This window comes from Scyliorhinus torazame, chromosome 17, assembly GCF_047496885.1.
Source record: "Scyliorhinus torazame isolate Kashiwa2021f chromosome 17, sScyTor2.1, whole genome shotgun sequence".
NCBI lineage: Eukaryota > Metazoa > Chordata > Chondrichthyes > Carcharhiniformes > Scyliorhinidae > Scyliorhinus > Scyliorhinus torazame.
Genome location: NC_092723.1, coordinates 172,980,500 through 172,997,629, shown reverse-complemented (window position 1 = coordinate 172,997,629; position 17,130 = coordinate 172,980,500). Strand labels below are relative to the sequence as shown.

General features: G+C 49.4%; 1 protein-coding gene across 6 annotated transcripts in view; it reads left to right on the top strand.

Annotated features, from left to right (window-relative positions):
• Positions 1 to 17,130, top strand: part of LOC140394417 (neuronal-specific septin-3-like) — a 479,015-nt gene that overhangs the window by 298,674 nt on the left and 163,211 nt on the right. The window contains exon 1 of one of the 6 annotated variants that reach the window (XM_072481673.1): positions 8,321 to 8,382. The exons of the other annotated variants lie outside the window; for them this stretch is intronic. Within the exon in view, the coding sequence (XP_072337774.1) occupies positions 8,373 to 8,382 (10 nt within the window). The 5' untranslated portion in view covers positions 8,321 to 8,372. Of the gene's footprint in view, positions 1 to 8,320; positions 8,383 to 17,130 lie in introns of those variants that run through there. 6 annotated transcript variants of the gene reach the window in all.

The window sequence follows — 17,130 nt, the reverse complement described above, 5'->3', positions numbered from 1 at the left end:
AGTAATGGGCATTATTTTATGCAAAGTCTGCCAGCACGTAACCCCCCCCTCCCCCCCCCCCCCACACTCTCAGCCTCTACCCCATGTTAATCTTTCTAAAACTAGAAAAGAGCAGCTGACCCCTGTCCAGCCAGACTCTTCTTTCTAGCTTCACGCATGCCCTATTTTAAAAAATAAATTTAGAGTACCCAATTCATTTTTTTTCCAATTAAGGGGCAATTTTAGCGTGGCCAATCCACCTACCCTGCACATCTTTGGGTTGTGGGCGCGCTCCACACGGACAATGACCCAGGGCCGGGATTGAACCTGGGACCTCGGCACTGTGAGACAACAGGGCTAATCCACTGCGCCACCGTGCTACCCTTCGCATGCCCTATTTCATGAATGGCCGCTGTCCAATTTCGAGCAACATTCCCTTGCCCGGCCTCGGTTGCTGGCCTCGACCCAGTAGCTTGCTCACCATTGCTTTTGGGGTCACCTTGGCAGCAAGTTAGCTGGTTTTGTATATTGATGTGTTGGGTAGGCTGGGTCGATGTGGACTGCACGTGATGCAGTGTGGCGAGAGACAGACCTCCAACACTTGATAAGATGCAACACGATTTTATTTAACATCTGAACTATTATACATGTTCAACTGTGGGTTGACACTATGCTGACTTGACTGGAGACCTGATCTTAGCCTAACCAGACTTACTAGCTACCGCATGGTGTTTGCACTGGACAGCTCACTAACTCTGACTGTCTCAGAGGCTGGGTCCCGAGAGAGCGGGAAAACTGGTGCCCTCTGGCTTTATAGTGGCCGTGTCCTGTCTGGTGATTGGCTGCTCTGTTCTGTGTGCTTACTGGTCATCCTGTGTGTCAATCACTGCCTGTCTGCACTCCATTGTATACATAGATGTATATTATGACATATATGAGGACGGTATACCTTCATAACATACAGACTCAGTCCCAGCCGGCCCATTTTTAGGATATTAAAGGCTCGATTTAATGTGCAAAAATCAAGAGTCCCGTTTTCGGCGGGTATAATGGCGGCTTTCTTGACGCCTGAAGCACCGAGAACGACCCGGCTATCAAACAGGACTCTTGTCTTTTTTTTTTGGCCTCAGTTGGGAATGCCCCCCGACGCCACCCTTACCTCATCATCAGTGTAGGGAGAGATCGGGGTGCCATTTCTAAATGCCACCTCAATCTCTTCACCCCACTCGGACACCCCACTGTCCCAACTTACCTCTCGAAGGTCCTCAGACCCCCCTTCAACCTGCCTCTTAAGGGCAGGGCAACCCCAGGCCCAATCCCTGACACAGGCAACCAGGCAACCATGCACCTTGGCACTGCCACCCTGGCACCATGGCAGTGCACCCACCAGACTGGCAGTGCCCCTGGACAGTGCCCCAGACTAGCACTACCAAGGTGCCCAGGTACCAGCAGGAGTGCCAGGGTACAGCTGTGCCCAGAACCCGACCAGCCAGGGGCCTTCGATGGCCTGGCTCATGTTTGTGTGGACCAGTGCTAAACAGTGCCATGGCGAAGTCTCCCAGGCACGGGCGTTAATTTCCAGGCCTCGGGAGAATCAGGCGCTGACATAGCTTAATGAGCCTAATGGCACACTTAAGTATGTTACTCTGGATCTCCCCTAGCGAGGGCGCGATTAAGATTGATATCGCGAGGCGTTGCAAACACGCCGCGAGATTTAACGGCCTCGCCGCGAGACCGAGTCGGGCGCGACGAGGCCATTTGATCGTACCCAATATGTCCCATTCTTTGGTGATTGTGTCCCTTTTCATCTCTCCTCACACCTTTTAATCCACTTATTCATCCTATTTTTCATTCCTCAAACAGAACAGGACTGAATGAAAATGAGCTTTTATTTGTTTTAGACTTCCTTTAGAGGCGTTTGTGATCCTGTCACTGCAATAAAATTCTGTCCTTTAATTATGTCTGATCAATGTAACCGACAACTGGAGGCTGAATCTGCAGCTGGCAAATGATGGTACATCCATAATCCAGGGGCAGCTGACTAACCCCACGAGCATGCTCTACAATTCAATTAAATCATTCCCTTAATGCATTTGCCGACTGTAGATTCATACCCCTTAACACTCTTATCTAATAACAATCTAACCCCCTAATTTGTCACATTTTCAATTGACCTCTGCCTCAATAGAATTTCCGGAGAGAGAGTTGCAGATTCCCGCTACCCCTTTCTGTGAAGACATCTCTCCTGGCATCACGCCTGAATGGCCTGGTAGTCATTTTAAGTTCTGCCTCTGTTCTAGACACCCAGACAGTTTCTCTGTCTACCTTTAGCTCAGTTGGCTGGACAGCTGGGGCGTCATTCTCCGACCCCCCGCCGGGTCGGAGAATGGCCGTTGGCCGCCGTGAATCCCGCCCCCGCCCCCGCCGAAGTCTCCGCTCCCGGAGATTGGGCGGGGGGCGGGAAACCGGCCACGCCGGTTGGCGGGACCCCCCCGCTGGATTCTCCGGCCCGGATGGGCCGAAGTCCCGCCCAGAAATTGCCAGTCCCACCGGCGTAAATCAAACCTGGTATTTACCGGCGGGACCAGGCGGCGTGGGCGGGCTCCGGGGTCCTGGGGGGGGGCACGGGGCGATCTGACCCCGGGGGTGCCCCCACGGTGGCCTGGCCCGCGATCGGGGCCCACCGATCCGCGGGCGGGCCTGTGCCGTGGGGGCACTCTTTCCCTTCCGCCTCCGCTACGGCCTCCACCATGGCGGAGGCGGAAGAGACTCTCCCCACTGCGCATGCGCGGGAAACTGACAGCGGCCGCTGACGCTCCCGCGCATGCGCCGGGAAATTGACAGCGGCCGCTGACGCTCCCGCGCATGCGCCGCATTTCCGCGCCAGCTGGCGGGGAAACAAACGCCATTTCCGCCAGCTGGCGGGGCGGAAATCCCTCCGGCGTCGGCCTAGCCCCATAATGTTGGGGCTAGGCCGCCAAAGATGCGGAGCATTCCGCACCTTTGGGCCGGCGCGATGCCCGTCTGATTGGCGCCGTCTTTGGCGCCAGTCGGCGGACATCCCGCTGTTGGGGGAGAATTTCGCCCCTGGTTCATGATGCAGAGCGAGGCCAGCAGCGTGGGTTCAAAACTGGCTGAGGTTATTCATGAAGGCCCCGTCTCCTCAACCTTGTCCCCTCGCCTGAGGCGTGGTAACCCTCAGGTTAAATCACCACCAGTCAGCTCTACCTCTCAGAGGGGAAAGCAGCCTATGGTCATCTGGGACCATGGTGTCTTTACTTCACAGACCATCTGCAAGATGCACGATCACACTCACCAGGGCTTCTTCAGCAGCACCGTCCGAATGTGCAAAGACCACCCCCTAAAAGGACAAGTTACCACCAACACGTCACCTGTTCCACCAGAGGCCCAAACATCCTGGACCACCGCTACACAAATATCAAACATGCCTACCGCTCTATCGCCCGCCCACACTTTGGCAAATCTGACCACAAGGCTGTGCTCCTGCTCCCGGCTTAGAAGCAAAAACTGAAGCGGGAGAATCCGTCAAAGAAACTCGTGCGTTGTTGGTCTGAGGAATCGGATGATCTCCTTCGGGACTGCTTAGAGTCAGTGGACTGGTCAGTATTTAAAAACTCTGCGACCAGCCTGAACGAGTCCGCCACTACAGTAACTGACTTCATTAGTAAGTGTGTAGAAGACTGTGTGCCAAAGAAGCAAAGCCGCGTGTTTCCGAACCGGAAACCCTGGATGAACAGGGATATCCACTGCTTGCTGAAGTCTAGGTCTGAGGCGTTCAAGTCAGGCGACCCTGACCTCTACAAGAAAGCCAGATATGATCTAAAGAAATCCATCAAAGATGCCAAAAGACAGTACCGGACCAAGCTCGAGCCCCAGGCTAGCCACACGGACCCCCGCCGTCTATGGCAAGGCCTGCAAGACATACAGGCTACAAGATGAAGGCATGTAAAATCCTCGGCTCCAACCCACCCCTCCCTGATGAGCTCAACGCATTCTATGCACGCTTTGAGCAAGAGGTCAGCGAGAGCGAGCCCTCCACCCCAGAAGCCACGGATGAACTTGTATCTGAGATCACCACTGCAGACGTCAGAGCTGCCTTCTCGAAGGTCAACCCACGGAAAGCCACTGGCCCGGATGGGGTACCCAGACGAGCACTCGGGTCTTGCGCGGATCAGCTGGCGGGGGTATTCGCAGACATCTTCAACCTCTCTTTACAGCAATCTGAGGTCCCTATCTGCTTCAAGAAGATGACCATCATCCCTGAACCAAAAAAAGCCAAGCAGGGTGCCTTAATAACTATCATCCAGTGGCTCTGACATCCATCATCATGAAGTGCTTCGAAAGGTTAGTCATGGCACGAATCAACTCCAGCCTCCCGGATTGCCTTGATCCACTACAGTTCGCCTACCGCTGCAACAGGTCCACAGCAGACGCCATCTCCATGGCCCTGCACTCTACCCTGGAACACCTAGATAACAAAGACACCTATGTCAGACTCCTATTTATCGACTACAGCTTCAACACCATCATTCCTACGAAACCCATCTCCAAACTCCGTGACCTTGGCCTTGGCTCCTCCCTCTGCGACTGGATCCTGAACTTTCAAACCCACAGGCCACAATCAGTAAAGATAGGCAACAACACCTCCTCCACGATCATCCTCAACACCGGAGCTCCACAAGGCTGTGTCCTCAGCCCCCTACTATACTCCTTATACACCTATGACTGTGTGGCCAAATTCCCCTCCAACTCGATTTTCAAATTTGCTGATGACACCACCGTAGTGGGTCGGATTTCAAACAATGACGAGGCAGAGTACAGGAATGAGATCGAGAATCTGGTAAACTGGTGCAGCAACAATAATCTCTCCCTCAATGTCAACAAAACGAAGGAGATTGTCATCGACTTCAGGAAGCGTAGTGAAGTACATGCCCATGTCTACATCAATGGGAACGAAGTAGAAAGGGTCGGGAACTTCAAGTTTTTAGGAGATCACCAACAGCCTGTCCTGGTCCCCCCATGCCGACACTATAGTTAAGAAAGCCCACCAATGACGCTACTTTCTCAGAAGACTAAGGAAATTTGGCATGTCAGCTAAGACCCTCACCAACGTCTACAGATGCACCATAGAAAGCATTCTTTCTGGTTGTATCACAGCTTGGTATGGAGCCTGCTCTACCCAAGACCGCAGGAAACTACAAAAGGTCGTGAATGTAGCCCAGTCCATCACGCAAACCAGCCTCCCATCCATCGACTCTATCTATAATTCCCGCTGCCTCAGAAAGGCAGCCAGCATAATCAAGGACCCCACGCACCCCAGACATACTGGGGGCGATTCTCCGCGGTGCAGACCAAGTGAAGGCGCCATCGTGAACGCTGTCGCGTTTCACGACGGTGCGAACTGGGCCCGGGCACGACCTATTCTGGCCCCTACAGGGGGCCAGCACGGCGCTGGAGCGGTTCACGCCGCTCCAGTGTCCTTCCCGCCGCACCAACCCGCGCATGCGCAGTTGGGGCAGCCCAATCCTGCGCATGCGCGGGGAACGTATTACGCACGCCGGCCCCTCACCAACATGGCGGCGGTGTTCTGGGACTGCCCGCGGAAGGCGGTAGGCCCGAGGGGGGAGAGACCGGCCCGCCGATAGGTGGGCCCCGATCGCGGGCCAGACCCCATCGGAGGCCACCCCAACTGCCCACATCTCTTGCATCAATAGAATAAGTAGATTACAAGGTAAAATTGATGCCAGTTTGGACAACTGGTTCTAGAGGTGTTCTGTCAGAAATTAGGCCTAACCTATGGAGTGGAGCTTTGTGGCTTTCAGTGTGCTTGCAGTGGATATTAGTAGATAGTCTATCACCGGAAACTCCATTCCTTTCTCTCAGCTTCTCCATTTCTGGCAATAGACTATCCACTAATATCCACTACAAGCCCACTGACTCCAACAGTTATCTGGACTACAGCTCTTCGCACCCTACACCCTGTAAGGACTCCATCCCTTTCTCTCAGCTCCTTTGCCTCCGTCGCATTTGTTCCGTTGATGCCACTTTCCAAAATGGTGCTTGGAAAATGTGTTCCTTCTTCCTCAACTGTAATTTCCCACCTACAGTTGTTGACAGGGCCCTCAACAGTGTGCGGTCCATCTCCCGCGCCCCTACCCTCGCCCCCTCCCCTCCCTCTCAGAACAAGGATAGAGTCCCCCTCATTCTCACATTTCATCCCACCGGCCTCCCTATGCAAAGCATAATCCTCCGCCATTTTCGCCAACTCCAGCGTGTTGCCACCACCAAACATATCTTCCCTTCACTCCCTCTGTCAGCATTCCGCAGAGACCGTTCCCTCCGAGATAATCCAGTCCACTCCTCCACCATACCCAGTACCACTCCCATCACCCATGGCACCTTCCCATGCAATCGCAGGTGTAACACCTGCCCCTTTACCTCTTCCATGCTTAACATCCCAGGCCCAAAACACTCATTCCAGGTTAAGCAGCGTTTCACTTGCATCTCTTCCAATTTGGTCTCCTGTATTCGCTGCTCCCAATGTGGTGGTCTCGATATCGGAGAGACCAAACGCAGACTGGGTGATCGCTTTGCTGAGCATCTTCGGTCTGTGCTCATTCAGGACCCTGACCTTCCCGTTGCTTGCCCTTTTAACACAAGACTCTGCTCCCATGAACCACATGTCTGTCCTTGGCCTGCTGCAATGTTCCAGTGAAGCTCAACGCAAACTGGAGGAACAACATCTCATCTTCCGGTTAGGCACGCGACAGCCTTCCGGCCTCAACATCGAATTCAACAACTTCAGATGATTAGCTCTACCCCACCTCAACCCCTTTGTTTTCATCCCATTTCATTTTAACTGTCTTTTACCATTTCTTTCTTTCTTGTCTTTCTTTATATATATTTAACCCCCCCATCTTATCTCCCTTTCCTTACCTTTTCTCCCCTTTGCTTTCCCTTCCCCTCCCCCCACACCTACATCTGTCACAGTTTACCCTCTGATGTTCGTTTCTCTGCTGTTTGGCCTTTCACATCTTTTATTCTCTCTGGGGACTCTTTTCCCTTGGATTCTGTGGCTACTAGCACTCTGTTCCCTTGGTTTCTGTGGCTATGACTCATCTTTCACTCCCTCAGGGCAGCACGGTGGCGCAGTGGTTAGCACTGCTGCCTCACAGCGCCGAGGTCCCAGGTTCGATCCCGGCTCTGGGTCACTGCCCGTGTGGAGTTTGCACATTCACCCCGTGTTTGCATGGATTTTGCCCCCACAACCCAAAACATGTTCAGGGTCGGTGGATTGGCTACACAAAACTGCCCCTTAATTGGAAAAATGAATTGGTACACTAACTTTATTTTTAAAAATCTTTCATTCTCTCACCCCCACAGTATAAATATTTCCCACTTTCTCTCTCTTTTTAGCTTTGACAAAGGGTCACCTGGACTCGAAACGCTAGCTCTTTTCCCTCCCGACAGATGCTGCCAGACCTGCTGAGATTTTCCAGCATTTTGTCCTTGGTTTCAGATTCCAGCATCCGCAGTAATTTGCAATTATTATTATTATTAATAAAGTAAAATAACTCAGAAGATGCAAATTAGCGTGACACATTTCCAAAGGCAGCGAGGCTGATTGTCACTTTTAGGGGGGGGGGGGGGGGCTGCAGAGGGTGTGACCAGTAAAGCTGTCCAACTGCCCAAATTAGTACCATCCTGATATTTTGACGTGATGGCAAAGTGGAATTCTGGTCCTAGGTGTGGATGTCCGCTTTATAACCTATTTTCTGGGGTTGAGCAAAGATGAGCTTAAGCCGTGGGAAGGTTCTGTCGAGAACCTGTTTAAACTGTGCCTGGCTGCCTTGTAAAATGTTGATTTGAAGAGAAGCAGGACTCTAAGCTGTATGTGAGCCTGGAGACTCTACTGCTCTCCCGCCCAGCCCCCAGCCCCATTTGCCAGATGCTTGAGTTTTAGGTTGAATGGGACTTGCAGGCGAGCCTGTTTCAAGTGAGCGCGTCCAAACAATAAAGGCAACAGGGACCGGCTAAGGAAAGGGGAACTGAGAAATTTCAGTCAGCTCGCTCAGCCCCTGATGTGGCCTTTATTACTATTCCAGTCATGTGTGTGATGCAGGCAGCAACCAGGGGAGGCTCTGCAACCACAAGGCAGGAACGCAGCTCTAGTGCTCATCATTTGCAAGACTTTTGCTCAGTGCTGGAATAATTATTTGCGACTTCCACGGGCTACAAATACAAACACACAAGGGGAGCCGACCCAAAAATCATCCGTTTGACCGACTTGTTAACTGGGGTGGGTGGGGGGGGGGGAGAGTGGGGGGGGGGGGTGTGGAGAGAGAGGGAGAGAGGGGAAAACAATCTCTTGGATGAGAAAAGGTAAGTCGAGCGAAGAGCTTTGTGAACCTCCCACAATAGACCCAAATCTTTTCTTTGATTGTGGCTCCATGGTTAATGTGACATTTCAGCATTTGAGGGATGTGCAAAGAACAGCCCGGCTTTCTTAAAATGCTGCTTCTGCGTAACCTGATAGTTGTGCTCAAACAAGCTATTTTGTGTATCGGAGAAGTATCTTGATTTTGTGCTAATCTAGATGAAATGAGCAGTAATGTAAACCGCAGGGCAGGGCTAGGCATTGTTCAGCATTCAGTGATGAAAGAAGCTGGGCCTTGCACTGCCTTGAGTCTCATTAACTGTATTGCCGTTGCTGTTGTGTGCTTTCATCCTATTTACTAAACCCTGCCCTTCAGTCTTCCATATGAGATGTTTGCCAGAGCGTTTTTCAGCTTGTGTGAAACAGCTTTCGTGGTCAGGCAGAGAGAGTTCAGAAGGTGTGCGGCTGGGGCTGTAACAGAATAAGATTGCACACAGGGCTTGGTTTACACTTATGCCTGTGTGTGTGTGTGTGTGTGTCATGTGTGTGTCGTGTCTGTGTGTGTGCTGTGTCTGTGTGTGTCATCTGTGTGTGTGTCGTGTATGTGTGTGTCATTTGTGTGTGTGGCATGTGTATGTCATGTATGTGTGGTGTGTCGTGTGTGTCATGTGTATATGTGTGTGTGCAATACCATGTGTGTGCTGTGCCGTGTGTGCGCGCAGTGCCGTAGGCAGTACCGTGTGTGTGCAGTGCCACGTGGTCTGTGTTGTGTCGTGTGCAGTACCGTGTGTGCGCGCAGTGCCGTGTGCCGTACCCTGTATGTGTGTGCATTTAATTCCTTTGTCTCATCTAGCTGATAAATTGATCACCCTTTTTTGAAAATATGATCCTCCAGAATTGAGATTTTAATGCTCACAATAACTTTTTAACTACATTTCTGCCCTATTGTGATCTTGTTGCTTGCAATGTTTTTCTATGTTATTATAAGAATCGAGGGATATGAGGATTGTGTGGGAAAATTGAATTGAGTTGGAAGATCATGATCTTAGTGAATGACAGAGCAAATCTGAGGGCTGAATGGCCTGTCCCCAACCCGCAATGTTCTTCTACAATCAGTTTACGGTGATCTGGAAACTTGCATTTGCAAGGAGCAGGGATTGCAACAAGACTGATTCCAAAAGAGCCTATTGTAGCAGACAACATATTTTCATTGAGTCATAGAACCTCCACAGTATGGACGAAAGCTATTCGGCCTATCGGGTCTGCACCGACCCTCCAAAAGAACACCCTACTCAGGCCCAACCCCTGCCCTCTCCCCCTAACCCCACGTAAACGTTTATCATGGTCTATCCACCTAACCGGGCTGTGGGAGGAAACCAGAACATCCGGAGGAAACCCACGCTGACACCGGGTGAACGTGCAAACTCCGCATAGACAGTCACCCAAGGCCAGAATTTAAGCCTGGTCCCTGGCACTATGAGTCAACAGTGCTAACCACTAGCATGTTAACCTGGTGCCAGTTAACTCAATTCGGATACCCACAAAAAGTGAAAATATTTCTGCTGCTCTGTGCCAAGGGCAGATTAAGTTCTACTGTTTAGCTTTTCCCCCCCCAATATTCTTTGCTGGGATGTGGGCATCACTGGCAAGGCCAGTGTCTGTTGCCCAACCCTAATTGCCCTTGAACTGCGTATCTTGCGAGGCTATTTCAGAGGCAGTCAAGAGTGAACCACATTGCTGTGGGTCTGGAGTCACGTGTAGGCCAGACCAGGTAAGGACGGCAGATTTCCTTCCCGAAGGGACATTAGCGAACCAGATGGGTTTTTACAACAATCCACAATGATTTTTCATGGTCATCATTAGACTTTTAATTCCAGATTGTTTTGAATTGAATTCAAATTCCCGTATCAATCGTAGTGGGATTTGAACTCAGGGCGCCCAGAGCATTATACTGGGTCTCTAGATTACTAGTCTAGCGACACTATTACCAAGCCACAAACTCCCCATTATCTGTACAGACCAACAAGAGGTAAGCAACATTGCTGCCTATGTGGTTAAATTGAATGTGCCACCTAAAGACACTCGTGAAGTATCTACCCAGCTCTGTGAAAAATTGACCAGGTGTGTCCTGTACACAAGAAACAGGACAGCCAATTCCCACCCTATCAGACTACTCTCTATCATCAGCAAAGTGATGGAAGGAGTCATCAACAGTGCTGTCAAGCGGCACTTACTCAGCAATAACCTGCTCACGGACGCTCAGTTTAAGTTCTGCCAGGGTCACTCAGCTCCTGACCTCATTACAGCCTTGGTTCAAACATTAACAAAGAGTTGAACTCCAGAGGTGAGGTGAGAGTGACTGCCCTTGACATCAAGGCAGCATTTGACCGCGTAAGGCATCAAGGAGCACTAGCTAAACTGGAATCAGTGGGAACCAGGGAAAACTCTCCGCTGGTTGGAGTCCTACCTGGCACAAAGGGAGATGGTTGTGGTGGTTGGAGGTCAATCATCTCAACTTCAGGACATCACTGCAGGAGTTCCTCAGGGTAGTGTCTTGGACCCAACCATCTTCAGCTGCTTCATCAATGACCTGCCTTCCATCATAAGATCAGTAGTGGGAATGTTTGCGGATGACTGCACAATGTTCAGCACCATTTACGACTCCTCAATTAATGAAGCAATCCAAGTCCAAATGCAGCAAGATCTTGACAGTATCCAGGCTTGGGTTGACAAGTGGCAAGTTACATTCGAGCCACACAAGTGCTGGGCAATGACCGTCTCCTACAAGAGAGGATCTAACCATCTCCCCTTGAAGCTCAATGGCATTATGTGAGGTCGTTACATGAAGATATGGGTTCAACGACAAGGAAAATTAGGAGAAACGTTAAGAGGAAATATAACTTAGGAGAGGTTACTGATCGAGGTGTTAAGATTCAAAACAGAGGTGTAAAAGCCAACATAAGTGTACTTTACCTGAATGCTCATAGTATTCGGAATAAGGTAAATGAGTTGATGGCGCAAATCATCGTGAATGACTATGATTTAGTGGTCATTACTGAAACTTGGTTAAAGGATGGTCACGACTGGGAGTTAAATATTCGAGGGTATCAAACTAATCGGAAGGACAGAGTTGATGGTAAAGGAGGTGGTGTAGCTCTGTTATTTAAGGATGACATCCGGGCAATAGTAAGGGATGACATCGGTGAAATGGAGGATAAGGTTGAATCCATTTGGGTGGAAATCAGGAATAGTAAGGTGAAAAAGTCACTGATAGGCGTTGTCTATAGGCCACCAAATAGTAACATTATGGTGGGGCAGGCAATAAACAAAGAAATAACTGATGTATGTAGAAATGATACAGCAGTTATCATGGGGGATTTTAATCTACATGTCGATTGGTTTAACCAGGTCAGTCAAGGCAGCCTTGAGGAGGAGTTTATAGAATGTATCCGCGATAGTTTCCTAGAACAGTATGTAATGGAACCTACGAGGGAACAAGCGGTCCTAGATCTGGTCCTGTGTAATGAGACAGGATTGATTAATAATCTCATAGTTAGGGATCCTCTCGGAAGGAGCGAACATAATATGGTGGAATTTAAAATAGAGATGGAGGGTGAGAAGGTAAAATCAAACACTAGTGTTTTGTGCTTAAACAAAGGAGATTACAATGGGAGAAGAGCTAGCTAAGGTAGACTGGGAGCAAAGACTTTATGGTGAAACAGTTGAGGAACAGTGGAGAACAATCCAAGCGATTTTTCACAGTGCTCAGCAAAGGTTTATACCAACAAAAAGGAAGGACAGTAGAAAGAGGGAAAATCGACCGTGGATATCTAAGGAAATAAGGGAGAGTATCAAATTGAAGGAAAAAGCATACAAAGTGGCAAAGATTAGTGGGAGACTAGAGGACTGGGAAATCTTTAGGTGGCAACAGAAAGGTACTAAAAAACCTATAAAGAAGTAAGGTAGATTATGCGAGTAAACTTGCTCAGAATATAAAAATAGACAGTAAAAGTTTCTACAAATATATAAAACAAAAAAGAGTGGCCAAGGTAAATATTGGTCCTTTAGAGGATGAGAAGGGAGATTTAATAATGGGAGATGAGGAAATGGCTGAGGAACTGAACAGGTTTTTTGGGTCGGTCTTCACAGTGGAAGACACAAATAACATGCCAGTGACTGATGGAAATGAGGCTATGACAGGTGAGGACCTTGAGAGGATTGTTATCACTGAGGAAGTAGTGATGGGCAAGCTAATGGGGCTAAAGGTAGACAAGTCTCCTGGCCCTGATGGAATGCATCCCAGAGTGCTAAAAGAGATGGCTAGGGAAATTGCAAATGCACCAGTGATAATTTACCAAAATTCACTAGACTCTGGGGTGGTCCCGGTGGATTGGAAATTAGCAAACGTGACTACCTACCTTTAAAAAAGGAGGTAGGCACAAAGCGGGTAATTATAGGCCAGTTAGCTTAAATTCGTAGGGATGATGCTGGAATCTATCATCAAGGAAGAAATAGCGAAGAATCTGGATAGAAATTGTCCCATTGGGCAGACGCAGCATGGGTTCATAAAGAGCAGGTCGTGCCTGACTAATTTAGTGGAATCGTTTGAGGGCATTACCAGTGCGGTAGATAACAGGGAGCCAATGGATGTGGTATACCTGGATTTCCAGAAAGCTTGTGACAAGGTGCCACACAAAAGATTGCTGCATAAGATAAAGATGCATGGCATTAAGGGTAAAGTAGTAGCATGGATAGAGGATTGGTTAATTAATAGAAAGCAAAGAGTGGGGATTAATGGGTGTTTCTCTGGTTGGCAATCAGTAGCTAGTGGTGTCCCTCAGGGTCCAGTGTTGGGCCCACAATTGTTCACAATTTACATAGATGATTTGAAGTTGGGGACCAAGTGCAATGTGTCCAAGTTTGCCGACGACACTAAGATGACTGGTAAAGCAAAAAGTGCAGAGGATACCGGAAGTCTGCAGAGGGATTTGGATATGTTAAGTGAATGGGCTAGGGTCTGGCAGATGGAATACAATGTTGACAAATGTGAGGTTATCCAGTTGGTAGGGATAATAGCAAACGGGATTATTATTTAAATGATAAAATATTAACACATGCTGCTATGCAGAGAGACCTGGGTGTGCGAGTGCATGAGTCGCAAAACGCTGGTTTACAGGTGCAACAGGTGATTAAGAAGGCAAATGGAATCTTGTCCTTCATTGCTAGAGAGATGGAGTTTAAGACTAGCGAGGTTGTGCTGCAATTGTATAAGGTGTTAGTGAGACCACATCTGGAGTATTGTGTTCAGTTTTGGTCTCCTTACCTGAGAAAGGACGTACTGGCACTGGAGGGTGTGCAGAGGAGATTCACTAGGTTAATCCCAGAGCTGAAGGGGTTGGATTACGAGGAGAGGTTGAGTAGACTGGGGACTGTACTCGTTGAAATTTAGAAGGATTCGGGGGGATCTTATAGAAACGTATAAAATTATAAAGGGAATAGATAGGATAGATGAGGGCAGGTTGTTTCCACTGGCGGGTGAAAGCAGAACTAGGGGGCATAGCCTCAAAATAAGGGCAGTAGATTTAGGACTGAGTTTAGGAGGAACTAGGAGGAACGGGCAGCACGGTAGCCTTGTGGATAGCACAATTGCTTCACAGCTCCAGGGTCCCAGGTTCGATTCCGGCTTGGGTCACTGTCTGTGCGGAGTCTGCACATCCTCCCCGTGTGTGCGTGGGTTTCCTCCGGGTGCTCCGGTTTCCTCCCACAGTCCAAAGATGTGCGGGTTAGATGGATTGGCCATGATAAATTGCCCTTAGTGTCCAAAATTGCCCTTAGTGTTGGGTGGGGTTACTGGGTTATGGGGATAGGGTGGAGGTGTTGACCTTGGGTAGGGTGCTCTTTCCAAGAGCCATTGCAGACTCGGTGGGCCGAATGGCCTCCTTCTGCACTGTAAATAAATTCTGTGAAATTCTGTGAATTCTTCACCCAAAGGATTGTGAATCTATGGAATTCCTTGCCCAGTGAAGCAGCAGAGGCTCCTTCATTAAATGTTTTTAAGATAAAGATAGATAGTTTTTTGAAGAATAAAGGGATTAAGGGTTATGGTGTTCGGGCCAGAAAGTGGAGCTGAGTCCACAAAGGATCAGCCAAGATCTCATTGAATGGTGGAGCAGGCTCGTGGGGCCAGATGGCCTACTCCTACTCCTAGTTCTTATGTTCTTATTAGCATCACTGAATCCCCCAAAATCAACATCCTGGCGGTTACCATTGATCAGAAACGTAACTGGACTAGCCACCTTAATACTGCGGCTACCAGGGCAGGTCAAAGGCTAGGAATCCTATGACGAGTAACTCACCTCGACCCCCCCCCCCCCCCCAAAGCCTGTCCACCATCTACGAGGTACAAGTCAGGAGTGTAATGGAATACTCTCCACTTGCCTGAACAACACTAAAGAAGCTCAACACCATCCAGGACTAAGCAGCCCACCTGATTGCTCCCCCTTCCACAAACGTTCAAACCCTTCACCACCGATGCACAGTGGCAGCCGTGTGTACCATCTACAAGATGCACTGCAGGAACTCACCAAGGTTCCTCAGAGAGCACCTTCCAAACCCACGACCACTACCACCTAGAAGGGCAAGAGCAGCAGATACATGGGAACCCCACCACCTGGAGGTTCCCCTCCCAAGTCACTCCCCATCCTGACTTGAAAACATATCACCGTTCCTTCACTGTCGCTGGGTCAAAATCCTGGAACCCCCTCCCTAACAGCACAGTGGATGTACATACACCTCAAGGACTTCAGCGGTTCAAGAAGGCTGCTCGCCACCACCTTCTCAAGGGCAATTAAGGATGGGCAATAATCGCTGGCCTAACCAGCGACCCCCACATCCTGTAAAATGGATTAGAAAATTTAAAAATGGGGGTCGCCACCTCGGGAAGTGATTCTCCGAAACTCTGGAAGCAATGCAGCCGCCTTGTGTACCATCCATCCAGGGTAGTGAGACTGCCAGCAGTGGCGGTGCTTGTAAGGTCATTTTAAACCCATAGAATACAAGAGAAAGCTATTCAATCCATTGTCCCTGTGCCAACCTAGAGAGAGCTATCCATTTAGTCTTTCTCTCCTGCGCTCTCCCCCAGAGCATTGCAAAATGTTGCCCCTTTAATTATTGAACTAGCCTCGACGGCGCCTCCCAAAACTGTTACCTCTGCGATCTGGAAGAGTGAGGGCAAAAAAAAACCCACTGCCATCTCCAAGTTCCCCCTTCCAAGCCATTCGTCGTCCAGCCGTGGGACCATATCGCTGTTCCATCACTGTCGCTGGGTCAAAATTCTGGGTCAAAATCCTGAAACTCCCTTCTCAACAGTAGTGTGGGTGAAGCTACACCACAAGGACTGCAGCGGTCAAAGCAGTCAGCTCATCACCACCACCACCTAACGGGCAATTGGGGAGGGGCTACTGCCCTTGACAGAGACACCCACATTACAGGAACGAATATTTAAAAAACCTTTTTGAAAGTTGCTGTTGAATCTGCTTCCACCTTTTCACTCTGTGCATTCCAAATTACAACAACATTTAAGCGTTTAAAGTAAATAATTACTTGTCCAACCCACCCCACCCCAACCTACCTACTCCCGGTTGTTTTGACGATTATCCTAAAATGTCACCTTACCGTGCTAACCACACTAACATGGAAATCATGGGTGTGAGCGTTGATGCCAGAAGTAATCCCAAGATTGATAGATGAAAGATTATTGCTCCAGGTTAAAATTGAAGGGTAGAATTGGGAAACAGGAAAGATGTGGTAATCTAAAGTATTTTCAGATTGTGGTCAACGTAAAAAATATAACCAGCGTATCCAAACTGCTGTCACTGGTGTAAATATGCTCAACGGGGTACTTGGCACACCCTTCCCTGGATTTGTAGCGGGTTTCAATCTGCTCGTTGCGAGATTAAATCATTTCCTTTATTGGCTGGAGCCAATGGTTTTATTTTTCTAAGAATGGTGACGTTGGGGCAGCGGCATTTGCCTGGTCATTTGCACCCGTCACAGTGGGCGCGATCTACTGGCTGTTTACGCCAGCGGGACATTCCAGTCGCCTGGTTTTCCCGGCAATGAGGGGTGCAGTTGACAACGACGGGGTCGGCAAATCAGTAGTGAAAATTCCCCATGCGACATTTGTTCACTGCAATCAGCCTTTACTGCAGGCCAAAGCAATATTAAAATCAGCAGGGTCCATGACTGCTCTGCAGTGATGGGCAAGGTTGGGCGGGATCTTCCAGCCCCCCCTGCTCCTCGCCATGGGCTTTGCGACGCCGGTGGTCTCTCACCATTGATCGCCGGCAGGATCTTACAGTCCCACCGAAGCCTACGCTACTTTGTATGGTTCGCTCATTCTGCCACTGGGGAGCCCACTGGGGGGGGGGGGGGGGGGGGGGGGGGGGGCCCTTTGCCGGGACCAGACGATCCCGTTGATGGAAAGGAGTGGTAAATCCTTCTCCTACTGTTAAAAAAAGTTTCAATTTACTCTTTGGTCTGGGTTTGTATTCCACCATTCTAGTTTAAGTTGGACACGGCCAAGAATTTTTTTTTCCCTCCGCCTGGTTCCGTGGCTCAAATGTTGCCATTTTACCTCAGTGGGTGACCCCAAATCTCTCCGTTGCTGGGGAGACCTCAATCCACAATCAAACCAGAGACATGTTGAATGGTTTTCCCTTTGCTTCCCTCATATGGTTAATGCAGATTGTGGC